Source organism: Rhipicephalus microplus, chromosome 8 (genome assembly GCF_043290135.1).
Source record: "Rhipicephalus microplus isolate Deutch F79 chromosome 8, USDA_Rmic, whole genome shotgun sequence".
Classification (NCBI taxonomy): domain Eukaryota; kingdom Metazoa; phylum Arthropoda; class Arachnida; order Ixodida; family Ixodidae; genus Rhipicephalus; species Rhipicephalus microplus.
In genome coordinates, this window is record NC_134707.1 from 109,181,727 (window position 1) to 109,194,850 (window position 13,124).

Genomic DNA, 13,124 nt, shown 5'->3' on the forward strand with positions numbered 1-13,124 from the left:
CTCGAGCTAGAGATTAGCCATAATAGTAGAGCAGGAGGCAGCGAGGCATCCGGTACAGCAGAGTGGGTCAGGTTCAAAATGACGGACCTAATGATATCGTACAAGCTAGGCGAGGACATTGGGCTGTTCCTCGTCAACTTTGAGAGAACTTGCGAAAGGCAAGATTTTGACCAGGAGACATGGCCCCATAGCTTATTGTCCCTACTTCCGGGGGAGGCATCTGAAGTAATCGCGCGCCTGACGAAAGAAGAGGCCGACGAATATAGTAAAGTAAAATCGAGCCTTCTTAAGAAATATAGGTTGTCGGCTGAAGGCTTCCGGCAAAAGTTCCGAGATGCCGTAAAAGAGAAAAGGGAGTCGTACCCGGAATTCGCCTACAAGTTGATGGCCAACAAGGGGGAATAGCTCAAGGAGGCGAAGGCGTATGGGGATCATGACAGGGTGCTTGAGTGTGGTGGTCTGGAACAATTCTACCAAAGATTGCCAGAAAATGGGAGGTTCTGGGTACAGGACAGACCAGACGTGAACACTGTGGCAAAAGCCGCCGACCTCGTGGAAGAATTCGTTACGCGCCGCGCTCTCGGGGCAAGCGTAGAGCCTAGAGGGGAACTGAAAGGAAGATTTCAACGGCCAAAGGCGGCGTCATTCAGAAAGGAGCCGACCAGTCTCGCGGAAACTTCTAAGAACGGGGGTAACAGAGTGCCTCACCATGGGGCGTAGGCAGAGGCCAAGAAGAGGTTTGAGGCAAGGAAATCGGGAGCTTGCTTCAATTGCCAGGAAACAGGGCACATTGCGGTACATTGCACGAAGCCAAAAGTGGTTTTCTTCTCCTTAAATGAAGACGACGAGAACATGAAACTGTTCGAGCCTTATATGTACGACCTCACCGTGAACGGCAAGCAGTGTCGGGTTCTTAGAGACACCGCAGCCTCTATGGACGTCAGTCATCCGTCAATTGTGCAACCCGGACAGTTTTCCGGAGAATGTGCCTGGATTAGGCAAGCCGTGGAGGCAAACAGTAAGTGTTTTCCCGTAGCTAAAGTGGTCCTTACAGGTGCAATTGGCACGTTGTAGACGGAAGCCGCGGTGTCGCCCAATCTCCCACCTCAGTATCCTTACTTATTTTCAAATAATTCGGATGAAATGCTTAAAGAGAAAGGCCTCACGTCGGGAGAGGGCATAGTACAGGCACTAACCAGATCAAAGGCAAGAGAACTGGCCGCGCAAGCCACAGTCACGGAGGCAACCGAGCCTCACACCGACAATGAACCCAGTCCAGAGTTAGACGTGGAGGTTGACACCCCGATGATAGAGCAACTAGAGATCGCCGTGGCAACAGAGCCACTTCCTAGTAGCACAGAGGATAGCACAGAGGGTGACCCCTTACAGGTGGAAGAAAATACAAAGGAGTTGTGTGTCACGCCAATATCGGATAACTTAAATCGGCTGCTGGGCGTGAGCACTTCCTCCTTAATAGCGGAACAAAAGGGTGACCTAACTCTAAAGAATTTCCAAGACAGTTCGAAAGAAGGGGTCGCTAAACGGAACGTGAAATTCCAAGAAAGGGGTGACATACTCTATCGTAAATATCTGGACAGGAGAGCAGTGGAGTTTGATCAGCTGGTTGTACCTCAGGCGTATCGCCCGGACCTACTTTATTTGGTGCATTGAGGATCATGGTCAGGCCACTTAGGAGTAAAGAAGACGAAAAGTCGTCTCTTGCAGGAGTACTATTGGCCCAGATGTTTTAAGGGTGTAGAAAGATTTGTAAAATCTTGTGATGCTTGTCAGCGAGTGGGTAAGCCAGAGGATGAGACGAAGTTTCCAATGAAGCTGGTGCCCGTAATCACGGAGCCCTTTCGTCGGCTGGTTATTGACACCGTAGGTTCCTTGCCCAAGACAATCTCGGGCTACCATCATATCCTGACAGTAATCTGCCCAGCTACTAAATTTCCGGAGGCGGTTCCGCTAAAAGAGCTAAGTTCCGTAGAAATAGTAAACGCACTTCTGTCCGTGTTTGCCCGTGTAGGCTTTCCTGCAGAGATACAGTTGGACCAGGGCACCGTTTTCACTAGTGCCTTAACTACAACCTTCCTAGAGAAGTGTGGTATAAAGTTAATACACAGTTCAGTCTACCATCCACAATCAAACTCGGTAGAGAAGTTTCACTCCGTGATGAAACGAGTGCTGAGAGCCTTATGTTTTGATCGAAAAACTGACTGGGAAATGTGCTTACCTGCAAAGATGTTTGCACTAAAAACTGCAACACATGAGACAACAGGGTTTACGCCAGCGGAACTTGTTTACGGCCGCAGGCTGCGATCTCCTCTTCGTATGCTGAGAGAGTCGTGGGAAGGTCAGGGTGATGATCCTGTAGTAGTGGAATATGTCCTCACCTTGTTGGATCGTCTAACAAAAGCCCAAGAACTGACCGAGAGTGCGATGACCGAAGCACAGCAGAAGGCTAAGCTTTACTACGATCGAACAGCTAAAGCGCGACACTTTGCTGTAGGAGACAGGGTCATGTTGTTGAGGCCCTCCCAAAAGAATAAGCTTGAAGGGCAATGGGTCGGCCCAGCCGAAATTACTCAAAAGTTGTCTGACACCAACTATGTGGTGAAATTACCAGGAATTCGTAAGGTGCACCATGTGTATCACAGCAATTTGCTCAAGCCGTATAAAGAGCGGAAGGCAATCGTGAACATGGTGTTGAATGTTCCGGAAGAAGTTCCACTAGAATTTCCTGAATTGTCTTCAGAATCTGGTGAAGTCAGGGTCGAGCAAAAAATCGATGACTTAGTACTGAAGGCGCAGCTGACGACGGAGCAAAAACAGGAATTGCATGCTCTTTTGACCGAGTTTCAGGACAGATTTGTAAGCGAGCCAGCCCGGACATCCGTCCTCACTCATGACATAGAGCTTACCTCGTCGGAACCGGTAAGATCTAAGACGTATCGGGTGTCACCTTGCCGGCTTGAGCTAATAAAAGCAGAGGTTAACAGGATTCTGGAACTGGGCTTGATTGAGTCGTGTGAAAGTGATTACACTTCCCCGTTAATTCTTGTGGAGGTACCCAGCAAAGATCCGCGTCCTCGCGTAGACTATCGTAAGTTAAACCTCATCACCAGGGATCAGACATACCCAATACCCCACATTGAGGAACGCGTCGAGAGGGTAAGCAGCGCGGAATTTATCTCAACGCTAGACCTAGTGAGAGGTTACTGGCAGGCGCCGCTCACTGAGAGGGCGAGCCGGTACGCTGCATTTTTTTCACCATTGGGGACATTCCGCCCTAAAGAGTCGAGTTTCGGCCTAAAGAACGCGCCTTACTGTTTTTCAAACTTATGGATAAGGTTTTGCGGGGTCAAGAGGACTTCGCATTGCCTTACTTGGACAACGTCGCCGTGTTTTCCTCGTCCTGGCCAGAACACTTGGCGCATTTGAGAGCAGTACTGACACGCCTACGCGAAGCAGGTTTAACGGTAAAGGCGCCCAAGTGTCAGCTAGCACAAGCAGAGGTACACTATCTCGGGCATGTTATCGGCCGAGGGCATCGCCGTCCCTCTGAAATGAAAGTGGCAGCTGTCCGAAACTTTCCCCAGCCCCGAACGAAAACCGATATTCGGGCTTTTCTTGGAATAGCTGGTTACTATCGTAGGTACATCCCTAGATATTCCGACATTGCCAGCGCTTTTACTGACGCGTTGCGCAAGACCGAGCCCCAAATGGTCGACTAGGATTAGGAGAAAGAAAAGGCTTTCCGCGTTTTGAGAGCGGCCTTGTCGAGCCAACCTTTGCTTAGTTCACCGGACTACTCGAGGCCTTTCATAGTCCAATGCGACTCTAGTGATAGAGGCATGGGGGCAGTTCTTAGTCAAAGGGATGAGGGGGATGAAGAGCATCCCGTCGTCTATGTTAGCCGGAAACTCACCCTTCGCGAGCAGGTTTACAGCGCAAGCAAAAAAGGAATGTGCGTGCTTGGTTTGGGCAGTCCAGCAACTGGCTTGTTATATTGCCGGAAGCAAGTTCAATGTGGAAGTGGACCATTGTCCTCTCACCTGGCTGCAGACCATGTCCTCTAAGAACGGCCACCTGCTGCGTTCGAGCCTTGTTTTGCAACAATATACGTTTGACATACGCTACAAAAAGGGTGTACTTCATGGCCAACGCTGATGGCTTGAGTCGATGCCCCTGACGCGAGAGGATGTCTCGAGAACTCTGGCATATTTTTTCCCTGACCTAGACAAGGGCTAGTGATTATTTTTTTTTACTCTTTTAGGTGTACTTGTTTGAAAACGTTGAAGACACGGCTATCCAGGGTTTCGGGTTCTGTGTGCTTCCAGTGTTGTTGTTTTGTGTCACCTTAACGTATGAGTAACATTTTGAATAAATTGTGTATTTCCTGTAATATCAGTTAAAGGGGAAAATTGCCTGGTGGAGTTTGGCGGAATTGTCCGGTGCTCACCGGCTGAGTAGTTGTGTTTTCATGTGCGTATGTGATGTCTGTTGAGCCCACAATGAAGCAGGGGGTGCACTCTACTTAATCAAAGACGGTCGTCACCAAACCGACTGCCGGCGCTGATGTCTCCGGACTGTGGCTGCAAACCTCAGCCTATCGACCCCCCCGCACGAGAGACTGTTACGACCGGCCCCAGCATTGGGATTCTCCGAAGGTTTGCGAACCCCTCTGGGAGATCGTCGACGCATTCCCGGGATAGCCTGCACCTGAGACGGCCTTGCAGCCAAGCGAGAACAAAGGTCAACGCACTGGTTTTGCGCTAAGGAGCCGAGCAAGAGAAGTTGCGGGGAGAACTGGTTCCTGACCGACTGTGTCGTCGACCCCCACCTCCCCATTCAGGCTCTTCCCCCTCGCCGGGAGAATTCCGGAATCTGTTGTGTGAAACGCATTGGTTCTGTGGGTTCATGACCATGTTAGGGCATCTTTAGGGCGTCGTGACCATATTTGGGCATCGTGTTAGGTTGTGCCCCTCCATGTGTTGTGTATTTCCCCTCCCTCGTGGCCGAGGTGCCGGGGCCACCGTATTGGCTGACGATGCGGACAATGCGCCCAGTGTTGGCAACGTGGCGCTATAAAATGCCGAAGACGTTTTGTATGTCTCTCTCTCTTCTCTCTCTTTGGATAAGCTGATCACTTCTCAACATGTAAATAAATCTCTGTCGTTCGTTCTGGCGTCTCTTCTCGCTGAATTGTCGGATGATGGATCCTGCAACGGGGCCAGCTACCGAAAACGAGACCGGCAGGACCCGGAGTCCCAACAGTGTTTTGAAAAGTCTTTGAAAGGCCGCTCTTCTAGCTTTCGCTGTGACTGTGCTGCGCCTTCCACGCAAGCCTGGTGTTTTTTCTATACCCACACGAGACACTTAAGCAAAGTCTGCTTGCGTGGGACGGTGATCACTGTGAGTAGAGCTTACATTTATTCTTAGACTGTAAGCGACTATAGATGGCGCGCCGTTACCCAAGGCGTCAGTTTTCGATGGCACGCGCGCTCGCCTCCTCGCGACTACGTCCACTTCGTTCTCTTCACATCGTAGGCACGGCAGCACGTAATAAGCTCCTACCATGAGTGTTACGCAAGGGTTCCGATATCCTCCCAAGCCCCATTACCTGCCTGCTCTCAACCCCGTTGAACAACGCCTGATAGCTCAACGTCTGCCATCTATGAGCGTTAGGCATTTGACTCACGGCAGCGGCCAGTATGGCATATAGGGGCAGGTGGTTAACGTGCTTATCAACGTCGCCAACACTGTGCAGTTCCGGCGGCGGAACGTCCCCGACAACGCTGCCTTCGACGTACTCAAATCGTCTCTGCAAGAAACGTCCCTTGCACCTTGGAGCAAGCTACTCTAACATCATTCACTTTGTGGATATGGCGGTGATTTTTTTTAAAGCGAACGCCTTTCTTAGTCGGGCTATGTCATGCATGCGGCGTTGTCCGCGGCATCTGTGGTGTCACCCTCACTCTCTGCTCTCACTCTCTCTCCCACAGCAACAGCGGTGGGCGCGCGCGCTTGTCCTCGTCCCTAGCAACCGAAGCACGTGGCTCGAGAGAGTGTAGGAGAGGGTAGGTGCAGTGCATCACTGCTTCTTTTCTGACCGTTTGCTATCTCTCCTCCCTGCTTTCCACACTACCGTCCACTCGCACCTCACTTTTGACCGTTCGCTAGCTGGGTGCCTTCCAAGAACATCCAGAAATATGTGCTCGAGACGCTGCTGTGAAACACCGAAGCCGAGCCAAGAACGCCGTTCGTTGCGTTCACTTCGTAGAACACATACCGCGTTTTTCGCGACAGAAAAACGCCACATGCAGTGAACGGCGCTATTGGCTGCACGGTGTAAGAAAAAAAAGAAACTATTTTTCTTCTAACGCTGGGTTCTTACGTGGAAAACGCCGTTACGGACGCCACGCAATGCATTTGCATTTCTTCGCGATTCCCTTCGGTGAGGGGGGGGGGGGGGGCATAGAGTTTCTAGCAATCATACCTAGAGGAAAATCTGGCGCTAAGGAGCTGCTGGATGCAAGGGAATGACGGGATACGTGACCTTTGAACTTGACTTGGATTTGTATACTTCAAAGACGCGTCTGGCTTCACTTTAAAATGATTGATTACTTACTAAAAGAACACGTAATAAGCTATGTATTTTTGTCGTTGCACAGAAACGTGTTGTATTTAACACTAGAACCTTTTACGTTGATGTACGATTTTACTAAGCGTTAGAAGTAACCACCGGCCACTAAACTTGGCAGACAGACGATAAAGCAAGCGTTGTTTCCGCCACGTTTATGTCGTCTGTTGTTTTCCTTAGCTGTTTGGTTGTGCCGTCAAGGTGAGTGGACTTTTATTTTAGAATGTAATACGCGTGAATGAGACCCGCTTATAAACGTTTTGTTCTAGAGAAGCTTTAGTTACGCAGTCGTATTCGCTTTTGAGCTGAAGCCCCCCTCAACACCAGCCAACACAAGCCTCGCAGACACATATACCGTCATTTCCAGCGCTCCAACATCACCCCTTAATAAATTCACATATACGGTGGCGCCACACTTCCCTATAGGTATTTGTGAGAAACTCTATGGGTGGGGGTATTTTTTTTTTAACGCGCGGCTTTTCAGTGCGACTGCGCACGCGCGCGTGGACAAGTCGCGGCCTCTCACAGCGGCCCCAGTCCCTACTGAGTGTGCCATGCTCAAGTCGGCCAATCGCCGATACAATGGCGGTGACGAGGGATTTTCGAGCCTGCAGCGTCGTTTGTCGAGAAAAGAAAAAGTAATTTTAGCTGATTTCGAGATGCAGTAGGCAAATCCCGGCCGCGTGCTGCGCTATAACATTTGGCCCATGTCTTTTCGGGAGCCTCGACTACCGACCTGCCACGTTTTGTGACCAGGCTCAGAGAGGGTTAGAGGGTCCACCTGAATAATAAGAAAACAAGGAAAATTGACTGTGTCTCTAACAATGCGGCCTATAATGTCTTACGAGATTTCCGCTTTCCGTTTGTATTGCAATATATATCAACAAGCAGGCTTTGTCCCTCAAGCGTTACTGAGAACATGGTGCGGAACAATCTTCTTTTAATGACGATAGTCTTTTTTGGGACATTTTGACGCAAACATTTTCGTCGTTCCGTCGGTTGACTTGCCTTTGTGTCACCTACAACAGCTAAAATACAACCACATCTGCAGCACTCACCAATATTGTTCTTGTTTCTGTGTTCATGCTTGTGTATATTGTCGATTAACAGAAAAATTGCACGTATATCTGAGGCAACACCTCAACACATCAATGTCTGTGGTGTGTATCTTTAAACTATAAAATACGTACATAAGTAAGTCTAAGGAACGTAACGTTTATTACGCTGCGCTGACAATGGAACGCTATGCACAAAAACGCGGATGTTTCCTCCACTTTGCTAAGGCGATACGATTCGTTTTCTAAGATTACTGCCAGATGGCGTCCATGTCTCGCGCAGTGCCTGCTGAATTTGATTCGCCAATTTTCTTCCACAGAAGTTCTAATAACCGTTTTATTCACTCTCTTCAGGCGCAAGACTATTGTCTTTCGACAACATTGGCAGTGAAACATGCAGATACGGGGCCAATGTTTCTTTTTATATATACCACTATATTAGCTTTCTCACCCAGGCTCCAATTCGACCAACGCGGTATTGTGCTGTGTATTTTAGTTGACTTATGGATATCGGCAGAGGGTTACCAAAGGAGATGTTACCGACATCAAGTCCCAACATCACTTTTCTTCACCCAAGCTACACCCTCTCTCAGCCATGAAACAACACTGATTTTCACCCTTCAAGAAAAAATTCTGCCACCAACTATGTTATTCGCGTAATCGCTTCTTTTGAAGTTGTCTCCGCAGGTGAACATCAGCGTTTATTAGGTGTTGGACATGAAAGACAACTTACGTCACAGAGCGCCGAACTGTCCCTTTCAGTACAGAACATGATGAGATCGTCGTAGCCGAAATTCTTGAACTGGTGATAGCAGTCTTCCCCGTACATACCAAGCACTGTTCCTCGATACAGCGATGTCTGCTCCCTTTCACCTAATGGAAACATTGAACAAGCGACCACTTTAATTTTTAGACTCAATCATTCTAAGCTTAGAGGAGTGTTGGCGCAAACAAAGTAGATCGAAAATTGACAGCATATATGCAGTTTTCTACATGTGCACTATGCCTATAGTGATTACGCCAGCTATATCTTTCTAGAGTCTGTTTGCATGATTTCTAAGCTCTTAATATGATGAGAGCGAGGCTCACTTCTACATGTTTTTTTAAGTAGGGCTAATAAGACATATATGCAATGTCTCTTACACGTCATGCCGATGGTTCACCACCAACGCCAAAATTTGGAAAATCTCTGATTTGCCGATGACCTCCTATTAATTAACAAGCATATTTAAACAAAGGAAATATTTCCAGTCATACATCGTTATAAGAGTGTTACGACACCTTCGACATTATTTTCACCGGCACAATATTGTCGCGAACAAAACAAGATTGACAGCCAGGAGTTGACTGGAACCAGAGCAACAAACGTTCTCTTCTTTTTCACACTCAAAATGAGTATGAGCCACAGCACTCGTTCTTCAAGGGTGGCATGCGTCATTACCCCCTCTCCCTAAGCATCGTCTCGATGCTATACATAAAGGCAAAAAACAAAGAAAATGAGACGAATGCTACTATAGATGCAAAATGAATGGCATAACGCAAAATTATTACGTAGTCGAATATGAGTCAGGAATCAAATAAAAAATAAAAAAGAACGTAAAAAAAGAACAAAACAAAAAAAGAATGACGGAAAGTCACCAATAAAGTCAGTCACTCCACTGCGTGATTCGCAGCGTGAAAAGTACGGTTTGAGACGTGAAACGTGAATGACTTCAGTTTGCGGGGGACGACAAGAACGTATCGAAGTGCCTTTTGGGAGAACCTCGTAAGTAACGTCGGTGAGACGTCGTACGACCTTGTAAGGGCCGAAGTAGCGGCAAAGCAGCTTTTCTGAACGGTCACGCTGTCGAATAGGGATCCACACCTAGACTTCATCACCAGGCTCGAAAATAACTTCACGGTGACGAATATTGTAGCGGCGGGCGTCTGCAGTTTAGTGGCACTGAATACGGCGACGAGCTAGTTGACGGACTTCCTCTGCGCATTGCACAAACTTGGCGGCATCCGAGGAATACATTCCTAAGTTGTCGGGCAGGAGCATGGATGGCGTCGAGCACTGTCGTCACCGACTAAGCAAAAAGGTGTGAAACCGGTACTTTCTTGTACAGCAGTATTGTACGTGAACGTTATGTAAGGAAGGACATCTTCCCAGCTCTTGTGGTCGATGTCCACATACACTGACAGCATGTCGGCAATTGTCTTGTTAGGTCGTTCAGTGAGGCCGTATCTTGCGGGTGGTAAACTGTTGTTTTACGATGTTCCGTGCCACTTAATCGCAAGACTTCCTGCATCATCTCTGCGGTGAAAGCTGTCCCACGATCAGTTACGACGACGGCTGGCGCACTGTGACGTAGGAATGCTGTTAACGAAAAAATGGGCGACGTCTGCTGTGGTAGCTTTTGGACGCGCCTGTGTTTCGCAGTAGCGTGTTAAGTAGTCAGTAGTGACCACAATCCAGCGGTTTCCAGATGAATACGTGGGAAATAATCCCAGAAAGTCCATGCCAATCTGATAAAAAGGCGCCTTCGGTGAGTCTATTGGTTGCAGCAGTCCCGCTAATCATAAAAATGGAATCTTACGTCGCTGGTCGTCGCGACATGTGCGAACTTAGTGCTTCACTGTCTTAGCGAGACGTGGCCAGTATAGAGCGGCAAATCCGTTGCAGCGTGCGCGTATAGCCGAGGTGTCACGAATATGACTCGTCATGACACGCGCGTACAATGTCACCACGAAGCGTAGTTGGCGCAACAAGCAGATGCGTAGCATGTGTAGAATGAAAGTTCTTTTTGTAAAGCACTCCATCTCGGAAACAAAAGGAGGATAGCTAGCGTGCAACACTTCGAGGGGGTTGAGAATTGCCTCCTTCTAGGTAGTCAATGATTGGATGAGCTCCGAGTCATCACGCTGTTGCTGAGCCAAGCTGCTTGCTGATACGACAGAAATAAAAGTGTCATAGTTTCAAGGCCAGTGTTCGTATTTTCGACTGGTGCACATGAAACGTAGTCAGCCTCAGTGTGTTTCCGCCCAGATTTATGGACGACGGTGACGTCGAATTCTTGTAGCCGAAGGCTCCATCGGGCTAGGCGACCTAAGGAATCTTTGAGATTCGCAAGCCAGAAAAGAGAATAGAGGTCGCTAACTACCCTTAATTGGCGGCCATACAAGTATAGGCGGAACTTATTTATAGGCCAGGCAACAGCGAGGCATTCTATTTCGGTCGCAGAACAGTTCTTCTCCGCTGGGGATAACGTTCTGCTCGCATAAGCGATCGTGCGCTCTACGCCATTATGACGCATGCCACCCTTGAAGAACGAGTGCTGCTGCTCCTACTCGTTTTGGGTGTAAAAAAGAAGAGAACGTTTGTTGCTCTGGTTCCAGTCAACTCCTGGCTGTCTGTCTTGTTTTGTTCGCGACATTACTGGTGGAGACGCTGGGTACCTGTACTTCGGTGGTGTAAACCATATAGGAGACAGCGACATCTCCCAGGGCAAGAAGCAGCCACCAACTGTGTGGATTACCTCTGAATTTGGTTCCTTGGCATCGACACCCAGAAAGATGATAGCGCCAACCACAAGCCAGGTGATCCGAACAAGCGATGCCCATGGTTATCCTCTCGCGCATGTTTTCCATGCGCCACAAACACCAAAACCGTTCCATGGATATATCTTCGAGGATGTTGATGACTGGCTCAACCACTTTGATCGGGTTGTCAGTATCAACGAATGGGGTGATGTTCGCAAGCTGCGCAAGATTTACTTCTACTTAGAAGATTTTGCGAAGACGTCATACGAGAACCACGAGGGCTCCTTTGCGACATGGCAAGAGTTTAGCCGACGGCTCTGCGACACCTACCGCAACGCCGAAAGAAAGGAGAGGGCTGAACAAGCCATATTGCTTGCTTGTTTGATCCTTTCTTTTGTGGCTCTCACCCACTAAGGGGGATCGGCCAAGAAGCCGGTGGTTAATGCAAGTCAGTACCTTTAGGTTTTCCAGCCTTGGGAATACGATCACTTTGTTTTGACTGTGAAACTAATTTGACACAATATAAAAAGGGGGGGAAGAAGAGAAGAAATAGAATTCATTGAATATCTGAGGTGCAATCGTTATATGAAATTCTTCTGAAGGTTATGTCATTACAGTGTAACAGCTAAGCAATAAATAGTAGATTGGCTAGTAAAAATCGAGAGCTGATCAATGGCTCCGCAAGGTACTTTTCTCGTGTTACATAGGAATTTGCGGAGAGCCCCGCAGATTTTCCTGTCACTGTGTCTTAATGAAGCGGCCCCAAAAGACAAAATATTAGGAGTAGTGAGTAATATTTCAAGTTTTTTTAATAAAATTTTGAAGCAATTTTTTCTTTGATTTTTGAAACGGTGACATGTGAGAAGAAAATGGTCGATATGTCCTGGCTCATTACAGCTTGAGCACAGAGGGGGTGACACCAGACCAGACCTGTTTAGGTAAAAATTATGAGGTTGTACACGGCCATGTAAATTTTGTTATAGAGACTTCCAGTTTACGCGTGGGACACCATTTAATATTCCATGCGAAGTGCAGGTGCGAGAAATCCAGATTCGGTATCGTAATTTTTCATAAGTCTTCAAGAAAGGAAAGTTTTCTGAGCCTCGCTGCTGTTGCATAAGCTGTAAGAGGCATGATCGGCACAATCGGAAGATCAAGAGATGATCGCGCGAGTGTGTCAGCCATCTCATTTATAAATATACTACTATGACCTCGCACCCATATCATTCGCACTAGACGATTGTTTGCTGGGATTAAAGATTTAAAACTCTCTAGTACTGCTGGTGCCGACGACGATGATAAAAATGAACACACGGAATACGAGTGAGTCACTATCACAGCTGTCGAATGAGTCGCAGGAAGTTTACGAAGCGCTAATAAAACGGCCGTTAATTCTGGTTCAAATATTGGTGTAAAATCTTGGAGGCGTAATGAAAATGACCAGAATAATGAGAGAGAAAAAATACCCACACCTGCCTTCTCGCCAGTCATAGATGTATCCGTTGCAATTACTATATTAGTACCTAATTGAGACAGGTGTTCTTCTAATAATCCAATCAAATATTTAGAGGGCAGGTGTTTAACATTCATTGGGAAGATATCGTCGAATTCTATTTGCACTTGGCCGATTGGTTTGTCAGATGGTGTGATCTCGGATATATTAGCATTTAAAGCATCTAGGAGTGTTTGAACTAATAGCACTTGGGGAACAAATAGCACAAGCTATATCCTGCTGAAGCCAGAGCAACAAACGTTCTCTACTTTTTCACACCCAAAACGAGTATGAGCCACAGCACTCTTTCTTTAAGGGTGGCATGCGTCATTATAAAAGGCACCAACAGCAAATGCAAACGTTCGTTTCTCGCATTCTTTATGTACTTATAGAACTATGTGCGCATACG

At 47.7% G+C, this 13,124-nt stretch overlaps 1 protein-coding gene across 1 annotated transcript in view; it reads right to left on the reverse strand.

Annotated features, from left to right (window-relative positions):
* Positions 1–13,124, reverse strand: part of LOC119165125 (transmembrane protease serine 11D) — a 71,320-nt gene that overhangs the window by 10,453 nt on the left and 47,743 nt on the right. The window contains exon 7 of the mRNA XM_075870727.1: positions 8,435–8,574. Coding sequence (XP_075726842.1) covers positions 8,435–8,574 — 140 coding nt within the window. The remainder of the gene's footprint in view (positions 1–8,434; positions 8,575–13,124) is intronic.